Source organism: Pelecanus crispus, chromosome 5, assembly GCF_030463565.1.
Source record: "Pelecanus crispus isolate bPelCri1 chromosome 5, bPelCri1.pri, whole genome shotgun sequence".
Lineage (NCBI taxonomy): Eukaryota > Metazoa > Chordata > Aves > Pelecaniformes > Pelecanidae > Pelecanus > Pelecanus crispus.
The window spans coordinates 60263049-60285554 of record NC_134647.1 but is presented as its reverse complement, the minus strand read 5'-3'; the positions used below and the strand labels follow the sequence as shown (position 1 = coordinate 60285554).

The following is a 22506-nucleotide window of genomic DNA, read 5'->3' as shown; positions in this document are numbered from 1 at the left end:
TTGTTGTCCTGTGATTATTTGCTGCGTACCCAGTAAAGCTCCTCTGTCTGAATCTATCAGCTTTCTGAAAAATTGTGTATAACTTTTCCTGTAGTAGGAGTAACTTGCTCGCGGTGTTTTGTTAGAATATTTCACAAATGAATGCAGTTGGAATAGTCACAGCTTCATGTGTTGATAAATTGTCATTGCTTCCATTAGCGCATACAAGGCTGTGAGCTGTAGCACCTGAGGGCTGTGGTTCATGGTCTCTGTCGCATACAGCTGCAGTGGGAAAATCCAGCTGGAATTAAGGGTTGGAATCTTGAATGTCTGCACTTCGGTTTTTCCTGGCTTGTTTTAATGTCCTATGTTATCTTCTGGTTTTGATAGCTGATGAGTAGTTTTTTGTTGCTTTTTTTACATACAAGTTTAATAGTAAGCCGGAGCAGTGACTGGGATGTCACTTGGCTAGATTACCCAGTCAGCCAACGTACGACAGGCTATTTTGCCAGAATATAATAGTAAATTGTCAATGTTTTTCCCCAAAGTACTGTACATCTCTGCATATGTGATAGCAGTGCAGTGCTCACAGGAGCTGCTGTAAAAATACTTCTACGGCTAAATTATTTGCATGTTATTCTCTTAGTACCCATAAAGTCTTGCAAGTGGTAGGGTTTATTGCCTGCCTTTTGCAAGATTTGGGAAAAAAACCCTAAACCAAACATTCCCCCCCCAGCTTAAATCAGGAGTGAGTCTCTTTTTAGTCAGTTGCTTGACAGGTGGTTGGTTGATTTGAAGATGCAAAATAAATTATGAAGACTATACAATAATATTGTTTTTTTTTTTTCCCCCCAGGTATTCTGATGGCTATGGCAGCCACAAGAAATGTGATGAGAGCTGTCAGAGTTTTTGAATTTGGTGGCCCTGAAGTTCTTAAACTCCAGTCAGATGTCTTAATTCCTGATCCAAAAGAAAATCAGGTGTATATGAGTTCTGTGAACTGAAATAATGATATTGAATGATAACAGGTACACTCAGAACAGGATGAAGAATACAAACCAAAACTTTTCATCTTGAGTATGTAGTCTTTCATCAGTGTATTCATACTACCTGAGACATCACGTTTAACAAATGTGGGCTTTTTGCTGTTATATGGGCTACATATTCCCTATAAAGGATTTCCTAAGACTAGCTTCAGTTCAGCACTGAATTTTGGCTAACTCTGTTTAAGAATGTAGTTGAAGTGCCATGATACTGTGCTGTGAATTCAAGTTCTAAATCTTTTTAATTATTGCTTAAGAAGCATCTTTTCTTTTAGGTGTTAATTAAAGTCCATGCCTGTGGGGTAAATCCTGTCGAGACATATATTCGTTCTGGAAATTATGCTAGAAAACCAGCTCTACCCTATACTCCTGGCTCAGATGTGGCTGGTGTAATAGAAGGTGTTGGGGAACATGTGACTGCATTCAAGGTATTTACGCATTGGGTTTTAATTCATTGTTCTTTATTGTCTCCTCTTTTGTGTGATTGCTATAGTACTGTTCCTGCTTTTATTGCTTATAATCATGTAATCTATTTGGAGGGGAAAATCACCTTCATTGACTGGTAAAGGCAAGCAGCAAGATCGTATTGGCAATCCGGTCTGCAGATTGAACTGTAGGGAAGGCTTTAATGCTGTTGACCTCCAAGAGTTAAAAGGTCTCAGAAGAGGCACTTCAGTTTGTCTGCTTAAAGCAATGATATCAGGTGTACAAAAGTTGTGGTTCAGAACCGTTTTTATGGCATTGCAGAAATATTTGAAGTTGGGTGCTTCCTGTTTGAAGTAATAATTTCATGCAGAACTGAAAAATTTTCTGTAAAGTTTTTTTGGAAATGGAAATAGCTTTTATTTTGCTGACTTATAACACCCCATAAATTGCATATTTGTTGTTAAAACTGTTCAAATACTTTATTACTCCAGTCTAGTAATTTTACTAGGATTTTTTCAGGGGACAAGTCTTGAGAGATGAGAAGGTAATTACAAGTTTGCTGAAAGATATCTATGAAATTAATTTAGTTTTTAAATCTGTTCTTCCTTTCAAGTCACTAGACCGTTGGTCTCAGACAAACATAAAAATTGTAGTTGAAAATTGTGTTGGCATTTCCTGACTTGGAATTTATGTAACTCTTGTGGGAGAGATGAGAGATTTGGTTATCTAGAGAGAAGAATCATGTTTATTCATAGTTTCTTATCAGTAGTTTGCTCTATCTGCTGTGTGGGCTTTTTGTTTCTTATGGAAATCGTGATGCTTTTTGCTTGAATGAAAGAGAGAGATGATGCGATCAGTATGTGCCACAGGCAGACATCCTGAAAATGCTGAGTAGCCAAGCTCATTCATTTGCATACTGATAATGCTTGAGAAAGCAGCTATGCTGATATGCAGCCCTCTCTGCACAGTAGTTGATACCCGATGTGTGCAAACCAAACTGATGTAGTCCACACGCTGTCTATTTATTGAGATCCACATGCAGATAGCGGAAAAATCAGAGCTCAGTAACTGCGAATGTTGACAGATACTGACTTTGTTCTGCGAGCGGGCTTGCACCAGGTTGGACGCTGACCTGGACCACAGCAGCTGGCACTGCGCTCCATCAGCAGCACTGAAGCGCCTAGGCGCGCACACACACAGCACGCTGCCAGGTGGTGCGTTTCCTGCATCGCCTACTGAATTGCTGGTTTGAGTATTCCCTGTTGAAGAACAGCAGCAGTATTTAGTTACCTTAGGGTATATTAAGAGTGTATCTTTTTTCCCACATTTAAACAAAAATAATTGAGAAATGTTTCTTTTGTGTTTGTAAAAGCTTTTGAGGTTTTGCATTTGGAATCTGTGTTTTTGCATTTGGAATTCTTTAGTGTTCGGGTTCATTAAGGTTAATATTAATGAGACAGTAGGTTTGTGTGTTACACTGTAGAGCCGGGGTTATAATTATGACACTTAAATCTAAGTATATGAAATTATATGGTTTGTATTGCATTGATTGTATGTATTAGCATTTATCAAAATCTTCTCTGTGACAAATATAACTGGTTATTTTTAATAGGAGAGCTGTTAGAAATAGCCTAGACTTCTGTGAACTGGTTCTTAATGTCTATTAAGGAAAAAATAAGGGAGATGATTAATTTCTCTATTTTCTTTCCTTTCTTTCTCTCTAGAAAGGTGACAGGGTTTTTACCATTGGTACCATCTCTGGAGGATACGCAGATTATGCAGTTGCTGCAGCTAACAGAGTCTTTCCTTTGTCGGATAAATTGGACTTTAGGCAAGGAGCAGCGATTGGAATACCCTACTTCACTGCTTATCGCGCTCTTTTCCAAAAGTAAGGTGCCAAATCTAAGTTTGTGCATTTCGCTTTTGCATATTGAAAATACAGAACCCCATATTTTCATTGTCCTGTAAAATGGGGTGACATCAATGAGTCGGAAATGTTTAAAACACTTGTTAAATTTGTTACACTGATGGAATTGTCAGATCCTTGTTACCTACAAGCTAGTGACTGTATTTTCCTGTGAAGTATTTCTTCTTAAGAGAACAGACCTGGAAAGGCTTCTTCGATAAGTATCATGTAATAAAATGTGTAACTCTCTTTCAGTACTCGCTGGTATTTTAGCTAGGGAAGAAAACCAGGAATAGTTCCAATTTCTTAATTAAACAGACAATGTGCCGTAGAGCAGACCCACCTCTTTTCTTCATGAGCTTCTCTGCCAGAGAGACTCTGCCTACAGTCCTGTCTGTTGCCATAGGACAGTATAATGAGTAAAAGCCAGACTTCTGTGTCAGCTAAGTGAGAGCTTAGGACTGGAAATCTGGTTTAGCTTGATAGAACGCATGATTAGAACTAGCGTGGTTTATTTTAAGATCCGTAAAAGGTGAAGATCTTGAACTGAGGTTCAGTACCAGACTGCATGTTGCGTGTTGACGTAATTGCATAGTACTTAAATTCATAAATGATACGGTTTATTTTGCTTCCTTGTTTTCCCAAAGAGGCTGATTATACCTGTTTAGCCATAACATAAATTGGAAGACGGTGTGAAAGATGAGATTTGATGTCAGTATATGCAATCTGATGCTTAATGATTATGTACTGCAATCATAATGCCAATATTTTCTGTTTTTCCATTCAGAGGGCGTGCCAAAGCAGGGGAAAGTGTGCTAGTGCATGGTGCGAGTGGGGGAGTAAGTATTTGGAGAAGGCAAGTTATAAGAAATGCTGCTTTCTGTCCTTGTATCGCCTTTTGTCTGTGATATGATTTATGGTCACATATCAATTAATGGATTAACAAAACTAGGTTTTTATTTCAGACACTTTAGGATACTTTTTTCTTAGAGCAAATCCCGTTATTCCAAATAACTATGAAACTGCATACTAGGATTGTGTAAGGCCCCTAATACAGAGAGTCACATAATAAACACATTGCTGCAGTCAGAAGTTGGTCTGGAAGCTTTGTAACCAGTCTTCCTGAGATAAAAATAATAGCAGAAAGCTGTAATTTTAAAATATGTACAAGTTGTTCTCGGTTCTCTGAGTAGTAATCACTGGTGCCTAGCAACTATGCATTTCTGGGATATTTTTACCTGTTAACTAACAGCTAGCTGCACAAGGAGAGATACTAGGATCTATAAGTTCATGACCGAATACTATGTGAAATTGAACATATAGTTTTCTTTGGTTTTACATGCAAGCTAACTTTAGATCTCTTTCACACAGCATTCTACTTTAATTTATCCCCCATACTCTGCACTTCATTGCTCAGCTTCTGCTGATACACCAAACGGCTGCTATAAACAGACAAAGTTTCCTTAATTATTTGGTAGACAGCAAAAAGGTGATTATGACAGTCTCATATGAGGAGGAATTCAGATCTCATTCTACGATGCTAGAATGACATTCAGCATCGTAGCCTCTTTTTTTTTCCCCCTTAAACTAAATGGAGTGTTTCTATTCTTACTTATTTTCTGTTTCTTGAAAAGATACATTGCCTTTGGTTTGCAGAAGCATAGAATGCAAGTCTTGTTCGGTGGACTTGTAACCTTTGTAATAGGGATACTTGTAAAAGCAGTGATGCTGACTTCCATAATGATTCTTAAAAATGTGCCTCCTTTTGAATTTTTCTCTGAAAATCAGTCTGGTCATGATGTATTTTAATTAATGGTATTTGTTGTTTCATTTAGTTGAAAACTGATGATCTGCTGTTGAGAAAACAAGGTCTCATTCGGCAAAGAGTTTGGGTAGATCCTGGCCAGACAGATAGATGGTCATGGTAGATTTTTTCAAGAAGCCCTGTCCATTTATTTTGTGTGTTATTCATACGTACAAATTTAATTAGCAGAGCCACAGAATGGAGTTTTTATGGTCATCTTTGTTTGTGTATCTGTTTGTTTGTTTGTGTGTTTCCCCCCAAAATAAAAATGTGCATACCTTAACATATCCTGGAGGAGGTATCCAGCTGTATGGTTGATACAGTGGGCTGCCAAATCTGTAGCCTCTGGAAGCTGATCAGCTGGGACTGAATCCCAGGGAGGCATTGTATGTGTCAGCTGTTCCCTTGTTTTGCTTTCGCATTCTGTTGCTGTGACACAAAGCAAAATCAAGAGATGCCATTGGTATGCCTCATGTGATCATTGGCTCCAACATCAGGTTTTTATGAAGGCAACCCTCACCTCTAAACATCCTGTGGAGTGCAAAGCTCATATGAGACGCTGAGAATTTGGTTTCTAAAGATATCATTTAAGCTCTTTGTGAAAGGTGCAAAAGTAGCGTTAATAAAATTGGTGATTGCAGATTTTCTTTGCAATATATAATGCTGGTATCAATAGCAGGTGATTCTGTGAAGAGAAGAATTTTTTTGGCCTTGTAGTAAATATACATGGCCCAACTTTAACAGATAGAAAACATTCGATGTGGATTTATACTAAATGCTGATAGCTATTAAAAAATCCACAAAGCTTTACTATGCCTCTGTAAATATCTTTTCTTTTTTTAAAGATGATTTGGCTATCTTTAAGATCCAAATTACTTACTATGGCAAAAAGAAGTTAGCAGGCCAAATTTTTAAATGTGTAAGTTTCAAGTTGCTGCTAGAATATATAAAATTTAAAATGCTAAGAAAGAAAGAAAAAAAAAAAGACTTTTTTTTTCTTTTTCTTCTTTTCTTTTTTTTTTCACCCTCAGGTGGGAATAGCAACATGTCAGATTGCTAGAGCTTGTGGTTTAAAGGTTTTGGGTACAGCAGGAACTGAGGAAGGCATGAGCATGGTTCTGAGAAATGGCGCTCACCAGGCATTTAATCACAGAGAAGCTAATTACATTGATAAAATTAAGGTGAGCATGTATCAGGGCTAAGTGATGCAGCTTGTATTTTTCTTACTAACAAAATGTGAACATTTGTTGGCAGAAGTTTTTTAAAGTAGATTTATGTAGGAGAACTAGCGTGCTGCCTTTTTCATTTCTGCACACGGAAAAACTTTTCCAGGCTGGAAAAGCTGAGCTTTCTTCACAGACAATGGCATTTAGAAACTCTTGCGTTCCAGCAAATTCCAATATGGTAGTATGTCATAATTCAGGATATCAAAATATGCTAAAATTAAACTTATTAGCGGCCAGCCTTAATAGAAAGGCTGTATTTAAATTTTAAACAATAAACTGTAAAATGTATGTTAGCCGTAGCATATGAAATAAACAGTGGTACCCAAGCACTAACTGGAGTGATTTAAATAATGTATTATGTCCTGTATAGGAATACACAGGGATGGAAGGAGTTGATCTAATAATAGAAATGCTCTCTAACATCAATCTTGCTACTGACTTGCAACTGTTGTCCTGTGCAGGAAGGGTAATGGTAAGTATTTTTTGTCACTGACTTTAGTTTGTGCATTTAGCAGTGGAATTCAACAGTTATAACTTGAACTATCTTTTAACTTGTTTGTGACAGGTTGTGGGCTGTAGAGGTCCTGTTGAGATAAACCCAAGAGACACTATGAGTAAAGAATCTAGCATAATTGGAGTTAGTCTGTTTCTTGCAACTGAGGTAAGAAACATTTTTATTTTAAAGAATGTTTTGTTGGCTTATTCCAACACCTCTCTCTTTCCAGTTAAAATAGTTTGTAGGGATGAAAGCCTAATTTCCCTGCAGGTAACTTGCTTGTTCACTCCTTCACATTTTGATTTAATCTCAGAACATCATAAAATATTTTTGGGTTGTGAAATTTGGTTTAACACTTGCATAAATAGTCAATACTTTTCTAAAATGTAAACACCTTGTGGTAAATGCTGTCTGTATTACATGCAGGAGGAGAGGCATGAATGTGCAACAGCACTCCTGGATGGTATAGAAGCTGGCTGGCTGAAACCAATTGTAGGCTCTGAATATCCCTTGGAGAAAGTAGCTAAGGCTCATGAAGACATTATTCATAGCAGTGGTGCTCGAGGAAAGATGGTGCTCCTTCCATAAAGTATTTTTCCATTTCTTTTGTAGCTGTTCTAACTGCACCTTTGCTTACATGATTCATTGAAAGTATGTTATAAACCAAACTTTTGGTCAGGTTTGACAGTAACAGCACATGCTAACTTACATTCATTAATTACATTAATTAATTAACAGTCTATTTTCTTTTTGTAATAAGCAGAGTTGTGTATACTTTAAAGTAATTTTTGTAGCTTTTTTGGCCGCTGTGGAAATAATACCTTTTCTCTGCTGGTGTGGCCATGTGATGCAGGGGAAACTAATACCTAAGACAGAATTTGCTATCATGCTCTATGTGAAGTTATAGTGAAGCCACTGTAGGCAGTGCAAAATGGAAGCCTGCTTTTTAAGCAGGTACACAAATGGATGTAACTAATTATATGCATATAATTAGGACTCTAAATTCTTTAGCCACAAAATTTGTCTTCTGTCACAGAATTTACTTGGAATAAAAGCTTTTACTGCCAAAATAGTTCACTTTCCAGCTCAAAAGATGGCCAAAGAATCTCTCAGATATGAACTGTTCAGAAGCAGAGGCAGTTTCATTTTGCTACGGCTGACTTAGTGTCTGAGGTGAAAGTGTCCCACTTAATCCAAAGGGACCATAACTCTGAAGCTGTATGCTAGTATTTGCTACTTTGCAACTGATCATATTGGCAGAAGCAGCTGCCGGTTCCTTCTAAATGGCTAGGTAGCAAGGATTTCAATTCTTCCTGTGACCTTTATTAAATTTAAAGTCACCTGAATCCCTGGGTACAATGAGGAGAAAAGAGAGGCTGCACTGCTTTCCTGGGTACTGAGAATTCATGTTATTTCATAAATGAATGTGTATACATTGTTGACTTGTTCCAAACGCAGTCCAATTAAGGAAGGACAATTTCTTTGATATGTTGACAGTTTTTACGCTCAAAATACTGTTTGGTATTACAGGCACTTCCTTTTAATGATAGAATTCTCTAATGAGCAGTGAAGTCATCCCTTGCAGAAGAGTATTCTCAACTTCACAGATGAGCTTTTCTGTTCCTTTGAGGAAAAGTGAGTCCTTACTAAACAGAAAGTTTTTAGAAGTGTTTTTGTCTGTGAAGGTTACTTGCTTTTTAACATTTGGTCCGGATTCATTTGGTGTCATCCTAGCACAAACCAGCACACGTTCTCTGAATCCATGTCCAGTTTCCTCAGGGTGGTAGCTTCATTGCACTACCATTTTCTAAGATGTGATTTTTTTTTCTGAACAGGCATTCATTTCTACTGACATTTTGCTTAATCTAAACTCGGAAAATAATTGGTAAAATCTTTTGAAATGTCTGGGCTTCTCCTCTGTGCTTGTGATCCCTTGCTAAAATATTGAGGTAAGAGGGCCCCACAATCTGTCTCTTTATAAGCCTCTCGATCAGATCGTAACATTTTGTTTTAGTGCTTGATAGACCCCAATTGTTCTGTGTGTGGTTGGGAGGAGTCAAGTCCTGACACACTACTTGCCTCTAGAGCCTGAAATTGATTAGTTATTTTACCTGTGTGTCCTCTAGGAACAATTGCTTCCTTTCAGAAAATTGGACAGTATTTGTGTTGAATTCTTGCTGACATTCAAGTGTCTTCATTGTACTTGGCAGACATGTTTAAAACAAAACAAAGCAGCAACCTATGCCTGTTTTTGCACGGTGGTTTTTTGGGTTGGTTTGTTGTTTGTTTGTTTGTTTATTAGAGTAGTTGGCATTGAAGTATTTTCCAAGCTTGCAGGTGTGTTAGCATACAAATACTAGGTATGCTAAAAAAAGTGGTAGAAAATTGTCGACTTATTTACACAGAAAATGTTGCAGGTGATAGCATCTGTCACCTGTAAGATCCTCCTTCTTGCCAAGTGACTTCCCCTTGGAGGAGACCGGGAATAGCTGGATCATTAGAACTGATGCAGTGCCAGCTTGTTTAAAATCTGTCTCAGAAAATACCCAGTCTTTCTGCTTGATTTTTCTCTTGTGCATAGCTATGCAAAGAGACGCAAAATGTTTGCTTGCAAATGAGAGAATATAGCTTTACTTCCTTCCACTCTCCAAGTGCAGTCTCAGTAGACCTGGAAGTGAGTCCTGGGCTTCACGTGGTCTTCTTCAACAGCCACATCCCTTTGTGGTATCACTGCGAAATGGATGAAAATATTTTGACACCTTGTTAATGGGAAGTGGATGGAAATTAAGAGGGGAATTTTATTTAGAGCTCTAGCAAAAAGACGTATTTTTGTGTCATTGTAGTTGATTTGGATAACAAGCGTTGAAGTATCATGGAATCGTAGAATGGTTTGGGTTGGAAGGGACCTGTAAAGATTATCTAGTCCAACCCTCCTGCCATGGACAGGGACATCCTTCACTAGATCAGGTTGCACTAAGCCACATCCAACCTGATCTTGAGCACTTTCAATGATGGGGCATTCACAACTTCTCTGGATAACCTGTTCCAGCGTCTCACCACCCTCACCATAAAACGTTCTGCCTCAGGTCCAACCTAAACCTACTCTCTTTCAGTTTAAAACCACTGGCCCTTGTCCTGTCAATACAGGCCTTGGTAAAAAGTCTTTCTCCATCTTCCTTATAAACCCCCTTTATATATTGAAAGGCCACAATAAGGTCTCCCTGGAGCCTTCTCTTCTCCAGGCTGAATAACCCCAACTCTCTCAGCTTCTCTTCATAGGAGAGGTGATTGTTGAGTACATCAGCCTTCTCCATGTCAGTTGTCACCAGCTCTCCTGTCTTATTTACTGGAGGTGGTACATCTTCTGTAATCTTCCTTTTGTGGCCAACGTATGTGTAAAGGCTCTTCTTACTGTTCTTTGCAGCCCTCACCAAATTCAGCTCCACCTGTGCCTTAGCTTTCCTCATCCCATCCCTACACATCTGGGCAGCATCCTTGTATTCTTCCCAGGATACCCATGGAAGTATGTGTGCTCATGCTACTTCAAATATAGCTAGCATAGTTAATGAGACTGTTGGGAACTGTTCTTTGCCCAGTTGCATGTTGTTAGTTTCTAATTTGAGAGAATGTCAGAGAAATAATAAACATTGATACTTTTCTAAATAACTGACTATAGGTATTAATCTTTTTCATATTCTCCGTTTTTACAATTAATTCTAATGCTCACACTCACTTTTGGGTTAGCAATCAATGCTAGGAAAGACTGGTATCAGATGGAAGATGGGTGGCATCTGTCCTTCAGTTACACCTAGATTAGTGTTTTCTTTTTATTAAAGGCACTAGTAAGGTCTCATTGGGTAGTATTTTCATCATTTCTCTAAGCTGGGAACTGAGGGTCAGGTCTGAGACAGGTGACATCCTGGAGGTAAATATTGCTGTGCAAACTGTAGTGTGTTGGGGGAGGAAATTAGTATGGTTTTCAAGAATATGAACTTGTGAGCAATAACCAGGCACATACCACAAAAAAGGAAAGAAGATCTTTATGGTGAGGCTTACGAAACGAATTCAATTGATACTGATGATAAAAGAGCAAGGTGTTAGGGTCAAATAGGGAAGGAATGTTTTGCTAATGCAAGGTTAAGTAATGTAAGGAACACTGTCCAGCACCAAGTTGGTCCCTGTGGAAGTGCATCTCCTATGTTTTCGATTAACTCGTTAGTAGATAGGAGACCACTCTAAGTTCAAGTTTCAGGTTTGCAATGTCAGGCTTTTTAATTTTATTTGGGACTGCTATTCAAGTGCCAATTTGAACTTACAAGTGAATAATTTTTTTAACATACCATAAGTAGATGCACATCTCTACAAAGAATGCATCCTTTTCCCAACACTGTTAATTCGGCAGGATTTAAGTATTTGTATTTCTGGTGGGGGTGGATGATGTTAAGATATTATAGCTGTAATCCTCATTACTAAACACAGGACTAAAGGAATGTGCTGCATCGCTGAGTTAAGTCCTCATTTCTTTCAAGCAGTTTGTCATATAATTGGTTTTGCGAACTTCTTGAGCTTCATCTTCTAATGTAGGTAGACCACAGTACTGTTTCTTCTGTGCAAATGTAAATGTGAGGTCGTTTTGCTATTATACTGAGTCATTTAATTGTTTCTTGTTCTTATAAACCTTATAAACCATTCCATCAACCAGATTGTTTTGCCAGGGAAGAAGACTGAGTGTTTCTGGAGCTAATGATTTCAAACTAATATTCCAGTAAGTGCTTTTGAAAATAGTTGCTAGGGAAGAGAAGGATTAGGCAGACTCGGCTGTAGTAATGTGCTAACGCGGTACCCTGCCTCCTAGTCCGCCCAGGTGCCGTAGGATACTTCATACCTGGGGGCTGTGCAGATGCCCCAATAGATAGCAGCCGTTTTCCTTGTATGTTGCACTTCCCGTAGGAGGAGGGAGCTGCATTTCTACTTAGTCTGAATTTGAAGGTTTAGGAATGATTAACCCTAGTGTAAGTGATGTGGGTAGGTAGTTTTTCAGCTGATTATTCAGGTAAAAGATGCTGATTATTCCTATTCATTCGGGCAGAATGCAGTCTGAGGCAGTGAGGGCATGTAGGGAATCCGTGATTCTACTCGACAACAGTGTTAGAAAAAGTAAAACCTCTCTCAATATTAAGGTACTAAATAGCAGGTTAAGACTAACAGTTAACAACGGATAAGATTATGGAGATGATGTGCATATAAAAATATACGTTCTCTTTATACATTGTATGTTTTAAAATACCTAGTTCTTTTTAATTTGGCCTTTGGTCAGAGGGTATTATGTGACTGAGAGGCTTATGATTTACGATGACTCCTTTCTTGCTTAGTGCTGCCTCTGCATTGTAGCTAATGCTTGGAGATGAAATTCAGAGCAGAGTTTTCTTGTCTGTGTATGCATCGCTGCTGTTAAGGGTAGTGTTCGTTATGGGGTTTCTCACCAGAAGGTGTCAGAGTAGTTCTTCTCTTTTTATTACATTGCAGGCTTCTCTCTACAAAAGTAACCTAGCAGAATAAGACAGCATAACATAGACAGACCGCTTTGTAAGGAAATGTAATATAACATTTAATTCTTTTGTCCATTTTTGATGTTATCATACAAATGGCAGGAGTTGTTTTAATTTTGGAAGAAGTAGTGTGGATAAAAGTAATGATGTACCACTGAAGGCAAAAATGCAGGAAGGAGTGAGGACACTGTAGGGGGTGCGTTCAGGCTGCAGGCAGGGGATACATACTTGAGAGACCCGGGTTGTATTGCTGGTATTGTTGCAGAAATAAGGTTGGGCTCCAGCTGGTGGGTGTAGTTGTAGGAGCGTAAGATCTTGTCACCGCTGTCATGCTGAAGGTGGGGTGGCATCGGTTGCCCATGACTCAGTGACAGTAGTCTGAGCCTTGCCTATTAGTGCAAACCCATCTTCACTGTGATCTGCAAGGGGGAATGGTTGAGATGTTCGTGGGTGTTCCAGGCTGCTTTCTCTGTTAGAGAGACATTAATGTCCAGTGGAGGGAAGGTCATGTTGGCTAGGTAACTTCTTCAGCTGCTGCAGCTGAATTTCTTAGAGCCGTTATTTGTCATATTTCTGGCTAATCTTTCAGGTGTGTCTGATCTGTGCAAGCCACCCACCCAGAGCATCTGTCGACCTAGAGAGTCCTTGGTTCAGCTCTCCTTTTAGGACATGCTGTCCCCTTGGCAGAGTCTGCAGAGAAGGATGGAGGAAGAGGGTGAGGATCATAGACAACTGAATTAGGCAGCATCATTCTGTCAGATTGTTTATTTTTGAGTAACTTGTCCTGATTTAACCAGATGGGGTTCCTAAAGCAGTGGTTCCCAGCGGTAGTCTGCTTGGTGCTGCTGTGGGTGGTGGGAAAGGTTGCACAGGCTCTCACTTTTGTGCTGGCCTTTGCATACGCAGGCAAGGTTTGGGGTTCAAAGTATGCAGTTACGTATACATGCCACGGTCTGGAAACTGCTGCTATACATGTTTCTGAAACAGGTAAGAGTGGAACTGTTGTGGAAAGCAGCTGCTATTTGTTAATCTCATTGTGCCCCAAATGAATGCTGCCTACGCTTTCTAGTCATTAAAAGTATGCCCTCTCCATTGGAATCATGTGGTCGGTCCCCTGTGAGTATTCCTGACTTCTTCGTGTGCGTGATAGGGTAAATTAATGAGACTTTAATTACAGGGTTGGGACGGTAAAAAATCAAGAGGATATTGATGTTCTTGATAGTTGCTTCCTTTGCAAAAGACAATTAAATACTAAGTGTGGGTAGATCATGCCACAGAAGACCTGAGGACTGCAGAAGTTCTTTCACATTTTGGAGCAAGTGCATCAGGGAGGGAAGGCTGTCCCTATGCTTCGTCGCCTTGCGGATCTGCATTCCATTCAGTCGTACTGTGGCCCCTGAAAGCATTACCTGTGTGTTTGTGCTTCAGCTTGAACTCACAAGAAGTAAGTGAAGGCAGAAGGGAAAACTAGGAGCATGGAAGGGTGATTATGTGTCCTTTGTTTGAGTAAATCTAGAGATCATTGAAATGCATACGTTGGAGCTTTCCCGTCATTTGTACTGAAAGAATGGCAATCGGGATGGATATTGGAAATGATTGTGCATCCTGTCACCTCCTGCTGTATTTTTAAGTTCATGGGTCTGTGTTGTATCGAAATGCCTTCTCCATCCTCTCCTTTTCCTTCCCCTTCCCTTCCCTTCCCTTCCCGTTCCCTGAAAGTTTGGAGTCACTGCGGGGCAAAAACTGCCTCGCAGCCTCTTCTGCCAGCTCGGAGCTCAGGCCGTGTCAGCCCAGGGCTGCGGCTGTGCGGCGGCAGGGCTGCCGCAGGGCCCGGCGCTGCGCCGGGGGTGCTTCCCCCCGACATGTTCCTGCGGCCAGGAGGGGTCTGCGGTGCCTCGGCTCCAAGCGGGCGCTGACCGAGGTGCGGTGAAGGAGCGGCTCGGGGGTGCCGGCGGAGGCCCCCGGGCCGAGGGACCCGCCGGGGGCTCGGGCCGGGCCGCGCGGCGCTGCCGTCACTGGCGGCGGGTTGCCCCGCCCGCCCCCGCGAACTCCAGCCGTGTCCTAGCGACGACCGGGGACGCGACCGGCAGCGTCGGGGCTACGGGCGCTGACAGGCATTTCGCGGTCTCCCCTCGGCTCCGCCGCCCGCACGTCGGCGCTATGAGCGGTCCGCAGCCGGGGTGAGTGGGGGAGGGCGCAGGGCCGGGGGGCGGCGGGGGCCAGCGGGGCTCGGCGGCGCGGGGCGCCCGGGGCCGGGCCGGTCCCTTCCCCGCGGCGCTGCCCCGCGTCCCTCGCTGTCCGGCCGCCTCCGGGGTGAGCGGCGCCCCGGGCCCAGGCAGCGCCCTGCCACCCCCCGCGCTGTCCCGGCAGGCTGGCCCTCTGCTGCGGCGGGGGGCGGCGGCGGGTGGTCGGGGGGCTGCAGCGCAAGGGGCTCACCCCTCCTGTGCGGGGGAGCTCCCGCACCCGCCAGCAGCCCCGCAGCCTACCGGAATAACGGGAACTGGGCGGCTGCTCTTTGTTAATGGTCATTTGCCTTTTTAATTCTGTAAGAACGATGACATAGAATTAAGTGCCTCAAACAACTTGCAAGACCCTAAAAGTGTTTGCTGGTACTCCAGCATGGGCAAAACGGTGGGGTTTGGATGTTACGCTTGTGTGGAGTCAGGCTGCTCTGACCTTTGCGACTTGGGAAGCTGGGAGGTGTTTGCCAGCCTGTGCGGAGCTGAGCGCTTTTTCACCCAGGTCCTCTCTGGATCTCAGAGGCCTCCGCCAAGGCAGTTACCTTATTCTGTGAACGGTAAATGGAGTCACGGGGAATGGGGCCACTGACTACAGGCGTTCCCCTTTGTTGTTGCCCAACTTCAGACCTGCAGGTTGTGAGTTTCAGAGTATCCAGACTTCCCCAGGAAAACGTGAAGTACAGGTACTGAGGACCTCTGCAGATCTCCATCTCCATGACAAAATTTGACACATCCTGTGTTAGTGGGCGATGCTCTGAGTAAAGAAGTAATGACATAACTTGCTCACGGTCATACAACCAGTCAGTAGCAAACAGGAGTCTTTTGGCTCCCGTTTCCATAGAATCGTAGAATCGTAGAATGTTTGGGGTTGGGAGGGACCTTTAGAGACCATCTAGCCCAACCCCCCTGCAGGGAGCAGGGACAGCTTTAACCAGATCAGGTCGCTCAGAGCCCCGTCCAACCTGACCTGGAATGTTTCCAGGGTTGGGGCCCTCCACTAACCTCTCTGGGCAACCCCTTCCAGTGCTTGACCACCCTCATTACAAACCATTTATTTCTTATGTCTAGTCTAAATCTACCCTCCTTTAGCTTAAAACCATTACTCCTTGTCCTGTCACAACAGGCCTTGCTAAAAAGATTGCCCCCATCCTTCCTGTAGGCCCCCTTTAAGTACTGGAAGGCCACAATAAGCTCTCCCCGCAGCCTTCTCTTCTCCAGGCTGAACAACCCCAACTCTCTCAGCCTGGCCTCGTAGGAGAGGTGCTCCAGCCCTCGGATCGTTTTTGTGGCCCTCCTCTGGACCTGCTCCAACAGGTGCATGTCCCTCTTGTGCTGAGGGCTCCATGTCTGGTTGCGTTCAAGACTGGAACCTGTAGCACGAGCTGATTATTTGAAAACCTTTGAAAAGTGTTGGGCATGAAAATCTCTCTTGCGAAGAAACACACAGAACTCCAAACAAACTACTTAAAACCTTGTTCTTGGAAGATTGTTTCACTCTAGTTACCACGTAAGGCACTTCATTTTTCCTGGAAAATGGCGAAAATTGCAGAGCTGTGACTTACAAAGCGCTTGCTGAAGTGAATAGGGAGAGGCCAACACATGTGGGGTTTGCCCCTGCTCCTCACAGACTGGATGTAAGCCATTTCCCTTCTGGAAGCCATCAAACAGTGCTAGCCTAGTACAGCAGCCAAGCGAGTCGTGTAGGATCACAAAATAATTCACTCTGGAAGAGACCGTGGGAGGTCTCTAGTCCAGTCTCCTGCTCACAGAGTCAGCTGTGAGATCAGACCAGGTTACTTTATCCAGACTGGTGCCGAAAACCGCCGAGGGTGGGAACAGCACATCCCCCTGGGTGCCTCCTCCACTGCCTCGCCCTCCTCATGAGGAAAAATGTTTTCATGAGACCCACCTCAGCCCCTCTTCTTTCAGCTTGTATCGGTTGTCACTCCTCTGGCTCCATCTTCTCCACCCCGCCCTCCCCAGGCCCTGGCAGGCTGCTGTGGGACCCCGGCGCTGCCCCTGCTCAGGTTGTGCAGGCTCCTCCGGGTATCTGGGAAGTCTCCTAAGAGTAGTCTTTTCCGCCAAATGGAACATGCTGGGCAGGTGCCCCTGCCTTGTGGGATGTTGAACTTGCTGTTTGTGTTTGACAGCCTGTGCTTAGATTTGTTCTGTCTGAAAGCTAGACAAGCCTTTCTTGTTTATGTCCCCAGCAGACACAGTGCAAGATCCAGCAGCGTGTTAGAGTGAGGAACGGTCTCCATCAGGGCAGCACTCTTTCTTTGACTGGAGTGGCAATAAACTCCAGATGTAACATGGGGGCTGTAATTCCCTGTGACTCTACCAATGAATAACTAAAGCTTTGGTGCTCTCTCAGATTATTTCTTTGGTGAGCAGTCACTGGTTTAATTGCACCGTGAATTATTAGCAGTGAAGACTTGCTTTACAAAACTAACGTAGGACGCCTACCTGTGACTTTGCCCTGATCGCCCTTCAAACGAGTAAGAATGGTCTTCAAAAATCATTGTGATGCACAGCACTGGCTCTGCATACAGTGCATTGTGCACTGCAAGCTGATAAAAAAGAGATACTGTTAATAAATAATAGTGGCAACGATAATGCAATGAAAATCCTGTAGAATACAGAGTTCCAAGTGGACAGTTCCTTAATTTACTAAAAGCCTAGTCATCAGCTCTAGTATGCTTTGGGTTTTGTGTACTCTGTCATCTGCACAGCTGGTCTGTGCCTGCTGGACTCAGCCAGGAATCCGGCTCCAAATGTTGTATGGCGTGATACTGACCTGCCGAGGGTCAGTTTATTATCTGAGGAGGCTGTTGCAGGAGCTGGTCTTGGAGGAGACTTTCAGGGCTCTGCTGTGTTGGACCCTGCGCCTTGGTGGTGGTATGCCGTTCGATGCCGAGCTGCTGTATCTTAGGTAGAAGTCCCTTGTTTCTGATACAAATCTTCTGGAGGCAGTAAGCTGTTGCTTTTACGTGATCTAATGGGCATTTATCTGACAAAATGCTGGGCGTGATTCATCAAGAGAGCATTTTGTGCAGCAAACTATCGGGTAAGTCTTTATAACTTAAGTTGTAATAATTTGGCTGTCAAGGGGATTATATGCATTTGTATTGATTTTATTTCAGATTTCTTGCGAGCTACAATAGCCTTACAGACAAACACCTGGTTGGCTATTTCAGCAATACCAGGATAAGACGCCATCTTCAGAGATCAGGACTGGTAAGATTGAAAAGTTTCCTTTTGTGAGAAAAAAGAAAAAGATTATTTGTTTCTTTTAATATTGCGTAAGTCAAACCACTGATGGTTCTGTCGTTTAGTTGTTAAAGGTATGTGTTGTCATTGGTAAGAATTCGGCCAGCTAGCCAAACATGTGAAATCATGCTGTGTCAGATGAAAGCCACACGATCGCACTGAGACTGAGGGCAGGTTTGTTTAATCCAAGCGTTTCCCACTGGATTATTATCTACTGTTGGTCAGCTAGATATCGCAGGGACACAGGGCGGTGGTGTGCAAGGCTCCGCTACTGAAATCAGAATGACAGAAAGACAAGTAGCACAGAGCTCAGAGCTTAGCTCTGTGCGCTGAGTGGTTTTGAAGACACTAGTGCCAGCTGAGGAAATACTGTAGCTGGCATTGAGCACGTTTCAGGACGTCAAGGTCCAAGGGCCACCTGGGGCATGGGGGCTGCTGGTGGATGATGACTCCACACTAGAAGTGATGTGCTAACAGTCAATATGGAGGCCATACTCCATAGAATATCAAGCTTACACTTCCACTACACCTTCTGTAATGCAACAGTCATAATGCTTATCTGTGTGAAACTGGGAACAGTGGCTGACATGGACTGATGATGTATGTAAATACTGGAGAGCCTTGGCTTAGCCCTGAGCTTCTGCTCAGTAATGCAGTTTCAGTAAGTTGTTACATATGGCACTGTATTACTGCACAATTACGGTGATGTGAGAATGTTTGTCAATCTGCTTGTATTTCACATCCAGGCAGAAGAAGATATTTCATGGAGACGTTTTGATAAATTCAGAATGTTTTAATGGTTTTGCTCCATATTTCTTTTTGCTCATTGGAGTTTGCCTCTGCAAAATCTTTCAGTTTGCAAATATACAAAATCATTTTGATTCTCTTAGGTTTTTTAAACTGTGAAATCTAAGTGTCTTTGACTCTACTAGCTGTTTAAATAGCTTCAGTGTTATTTTTCAAAAGTGTTTAATGGAAAACTGAACGATTTGCTAAAGGTGAGTATGCTGAATATTTTAAAAAATACTTACGCACTCCTAAGCGTGACTCTGTTTAGCACAGGTAGATGCAACCCTTACACAGTAGGAAGGCAAGTATTTAATTCCCCTCCGCTGACTTGGGCAATGGCCCATGAAGAGTAAGGCTGAGCCCTCAACTGTTAGAAAATGTGTCTGCTGCTCTCCTGCTCTCTTCATTTAGCTGATGGGTTCCATGGGGTCAAAGAAACTACAGTTCTGTGCTGGGAAGGTGAGTTCCAGCACCATGGCAGAAGCAGAGGTGGTAGCTAACCAGGAAGAGAAAGTAGTCTTTCTGGGAAATTGCACTCTGTTGAAAAACATACTTTATTCTGTCATCTTCTTTTCAGTTACACTTTATTTGTTTGTGACAGATCTCAAGGAGTGGCAGAATAATACCTGAGAAAGAATACCAGCTAAATACTATGAAGAGGGATCACCAGAAATACGTACAGGAGCGCCTGACTCAGGCCATATGTCATAAGGTTCTTGACATACAGGTATGCATTTACTAGTGATGTGTAAACCTTTTCAGATACTTCCCTACTGACAGCCAGTGGCTGTTAACTCGTACTGGACTGGTTTCCGTAGCTGTGCCCTCAAGTCCCCCTGAAAGGCTCTGTCCTGCTGGAAGAAAGGACAATCTTTGTGCTTGACGTCCCTCACATGAAATCTCCATTGGCCTCTAGTTGTTAAACCATACTGTCATTAGAACATACACTGTCCTGGCTCACTTACTGCACTTTGGCAGTCATCAGATTATGGGATGATATTCACAGGGCTAGTTTGCTTAAAAAAATTCTAATTAAAACAAAATAGTTGGAACATGGTTATATATCTTATCCGAGTACAAAATTTGGGCACATTCCTGTTACGTATCAAGAATGGAGTTGGTCCCTACAACTTTACAAATGCTCAGTTGTCCCCTTGCCAAGTTAATGTATGCAGGTGTAATGCAAATGGATTGAATCAATAGTAGTTTCATAGTAGGGCTCAATGAAGGTAATGACCAGGGAGGAGGCAAGTGATAAGCAGAACAGAAGCAAGTGTTCTGACATTCATTGACATCTCATAATGTCCATTAATGAGATTTCTCTTTCTCTGACATTCATAGCATCGTCATCAGCTGGAAACAAAAAAGAACCTTGAAAATTCTGCGAGGAAGGAGAGGGTGCAGAAAATCGGGGTAAGGCTTGAACGTTACTGAGTACTGATGGGACATGGCAGTTTTGCCCTGTGTTAAATAACAGCTGTGAGTCAGGCCAGAGATTCATTGAGTCAAGTGTCCTGTCTCTGATGTTTTTGGAAAAAGTAGAAGAAACAGGCAAGTAGAGGATGATCCTGCCCCAGCTAACATCTCCTTCTTCCTCTATCCAGCAGTTCAGGAACTTCCATTCATGCACATGATTCCTTTTGAATCTACTTATTATTTTGGTTCTGCAGTGTTCTTGGTTGTGGAATTTAATTATGAGTTGTATGAAATGGTACTTCCTTGCATTTCTGCACAATAATTAATGTATCTGCTGTCTGATAATTCTGTTTGATGCTCCATTGTTCTTGTTATGAAAAAAGTTAATAACTGCTCCCCTTTTCCAAGGCATTTGTGGTTTTACATACAATTTTCATATTCCTTCTCAGTGTTCCAAGCTGAAGACCCTCAGTCTATTGAATCTTCCATACACGAGCCATTCCAGGCTTCTTATTACTGTTGCCATTTTTTTACCTTTTCTAGTTCTACTAGTTCTGTTTTGAAATGGGGAACCAGAACTGGATGAATAATTTAAGACGCACGTTGCAGTTCTCTTCGTAATTCTAGACACTATCTACTTTTGACTGCTGCTGAGCACTGAGCTCACATTTTCAGTCGTTTGCCTCTCCACATGATGTTTAGCACAACCAGATGTAAGTAATGAAAAGAGGTTTCAGGAGTCTTCACTCTGGTGTCATGTAGGTAGGGCTTGATCCTGTAGTTAGAGTCATGGAAATCCTACAGAAGCCAATGGTTCTTCTCCCCATGAAGTCACTTGGACTCATATGGGAAAAGTGGTTGTCATTTTGGCTGAAATATGCTCAACATCTTATTTCTTTATTCGGAGCCTGCATACATTGAGAAGAATGCATTGAGAAGCTAGCTGCTTCTTTGACCAGTTGAAGAAAAACGTCAAATCTTTTTAATTTTAAATAATACATTTCTGAGCAATTATTCAGGTAAAGAAAGGAGGAGATTGTAATGAAAAACACTGATCACTATGGTAATGCAAAGGCATTATTTACTGACTGAACTGCTGCTGGTAGAAAGTCACCGCAGCGGAAGCAACGACTAAGGCACCCTGTCAAGGGATTGTGGACTTGGATAATTTTGGAACATAAACCAAAACTGCTTCCCTCAGTGAGAAGCGTAAGGGAGATGCCTCCAGATACGGGATCTGTACCTTTGCTGTGATGCCACACTGGGACACAGGAACCTGGCTGGAATTAGCAGTGTAATGTATTTCTCACCTCATACATCAGTGAATTTGGCTGAGTAGCTAATCTAAAAGGAAAGGAGAAAGACAGATGGCTGAGCAAGGGAGGATGAGAGACATAGCTATCTATTTCCAGATGGGTAGTCAGCCCAGTGTGGAGCTTTTGAGAAGGAAAGGTAGGGAGGGACAGCAGTCAGAGCAAGGAAGTGGCAGACGCACTCAAATTTAAAAAAGAAAGGGACCTTCAACCAACCCAAGAATTGGGAGATACAGAGAAACAGGCAGATGAATTGAACTGGGGGGGATCTGCAGCTGGAGAGGGCTGCAGGGAAATGAACCAGAGATGGGAACAAGTCTCTTCCCCCCATCCCTCTCTCATTCTCCCCTTGATTTCCTTTCCTTCCTTAACCAGGTGTTCCATTGTGTCTAGGCAATTTGATCGTCATAGCTGTCCAATGAAAGACAGACAGAAGGCAAGCTCAAAGATTGCTGTGAAGAGTATTTAGTACCTCAGAGATGTAAATTTCTATTCTTTTAGGTGGAACAATCCAGAAGAGCAGTGGAAGGTGCTAGCCTTAAGCACTGCCCGCATCCACCACTTGGTCCAAGAAATCATTACAGGCTCTGTCCTTTAGTGGCTGGAGAAGCAGCTGGTCACTCACAACGGGTGAGTTTCACCAAATACTCCATATGCTATAATGTAAGCACACATGGCCGAAGGCATGCATGTATACCTATGACATCTGTGCTTAGTCTAGAGCATTGACTGCCCTGATTGTTGCAGATTAGGGCCTCATTCTTCATCACTTGAGGCTGATTTCCTCTTTGCGGGATTGTGTCATTAGAGAGAAATTTCGAGAGGCCCGTGTTGCAGGAATGGCACTTCAGAACTTAGAAAAAAACAGCTTTGCTTGTGATAAATCTGCTTTAATCTTTCCCTTTTGTCTACCTTATCACCCAAGTTAGGCCAGTGTCAGTACATTAAGTATTGTCAATGACTACTGTGGATGTTGTCAATGAATACTGTGGATGTAGGCAAGTTTACAGATGTTGTAAAATCCTGCAAGCAATGGATCTCTTTTAGAA

General features: G+C 42.4%; 2 protein-coding genes across 3 annotated transcripts in view; both read left to right on the top strand.

Moving 5' to 3' along the window:
- Positions 1–842: 842 nt before the first annotated feature.
- LOC142593520 (quinone oxidoreductase-like) lies at positions 843–8184 on the top strand. 2 transcript variants are annotated; one of them, XM_075710215.1, is made up of 8 exons: positions 843–959; positions 1298–1450; positions 3173–3336; positions 4142–4193; positions 6190–6339; positions 6755–6856; positions 6950–7045; positions 7307–8184. In XM_075710215.1, the coding sequence occupies exons 1-8, from the start codon at positions 843–845 to the stop codon at positions 7466–7468; spliced, it is 996 nt and encodes a 331-aa protein (XP_075566330.1). In that variant the 3' UTR covers positions 7469–8184. The 2 variants fall into 2 exon arrangements, with proteins under 2 accessions (XP_075566330.1, XP_075566331.1); XM_075710216.1 differs by lacking the exon at positions 6755–6856.
- A 6405-nt stretch (positions 8185–14589) lies between these two features.
- The window catches only part of LOC142593567 (uncharacterized), a 32630-nt gene continuing 24713 nt past the window's right edge, over positions 14590–22506 (top strand). Inside the window, 5 exon segments of the mRNA XM_075711216.1 lie at positions 14590–14609; positions 17813–17906; positions 19330–19455; positions 20070–20141; positions 21959–22087. Of these exon segments, the coding sequence (XP_075567331.1) occupies positions 14590–14609; positions 17813–17906; positions 19330–19455; positions 20070–20141; positions 21959–22087 (441 nt within the window).

Coding starts and splice junctions, on each gene's coding strand:
- LOC142593520 (XM_075710215.1), top strand. CDS start 843: ATGGCTATGGCAGCCACAAGAAATGTGATGAGAGCTGTCAGAGTTTTT. Junction 1,451..3,172: donor AACATGTGACTGCATTCAAG/GTATTTACGCAT, acceptor CTTTCTCTCTAG/AAAGGTGACAGGGTTTTTAC. Junction 7,046..7,306: donor GTCTGTTTCTTGCAACTGAG/GTAAGAAACATT, acceptor TATTACATGCAG/GAGGAGAGGCATGAATGTGC.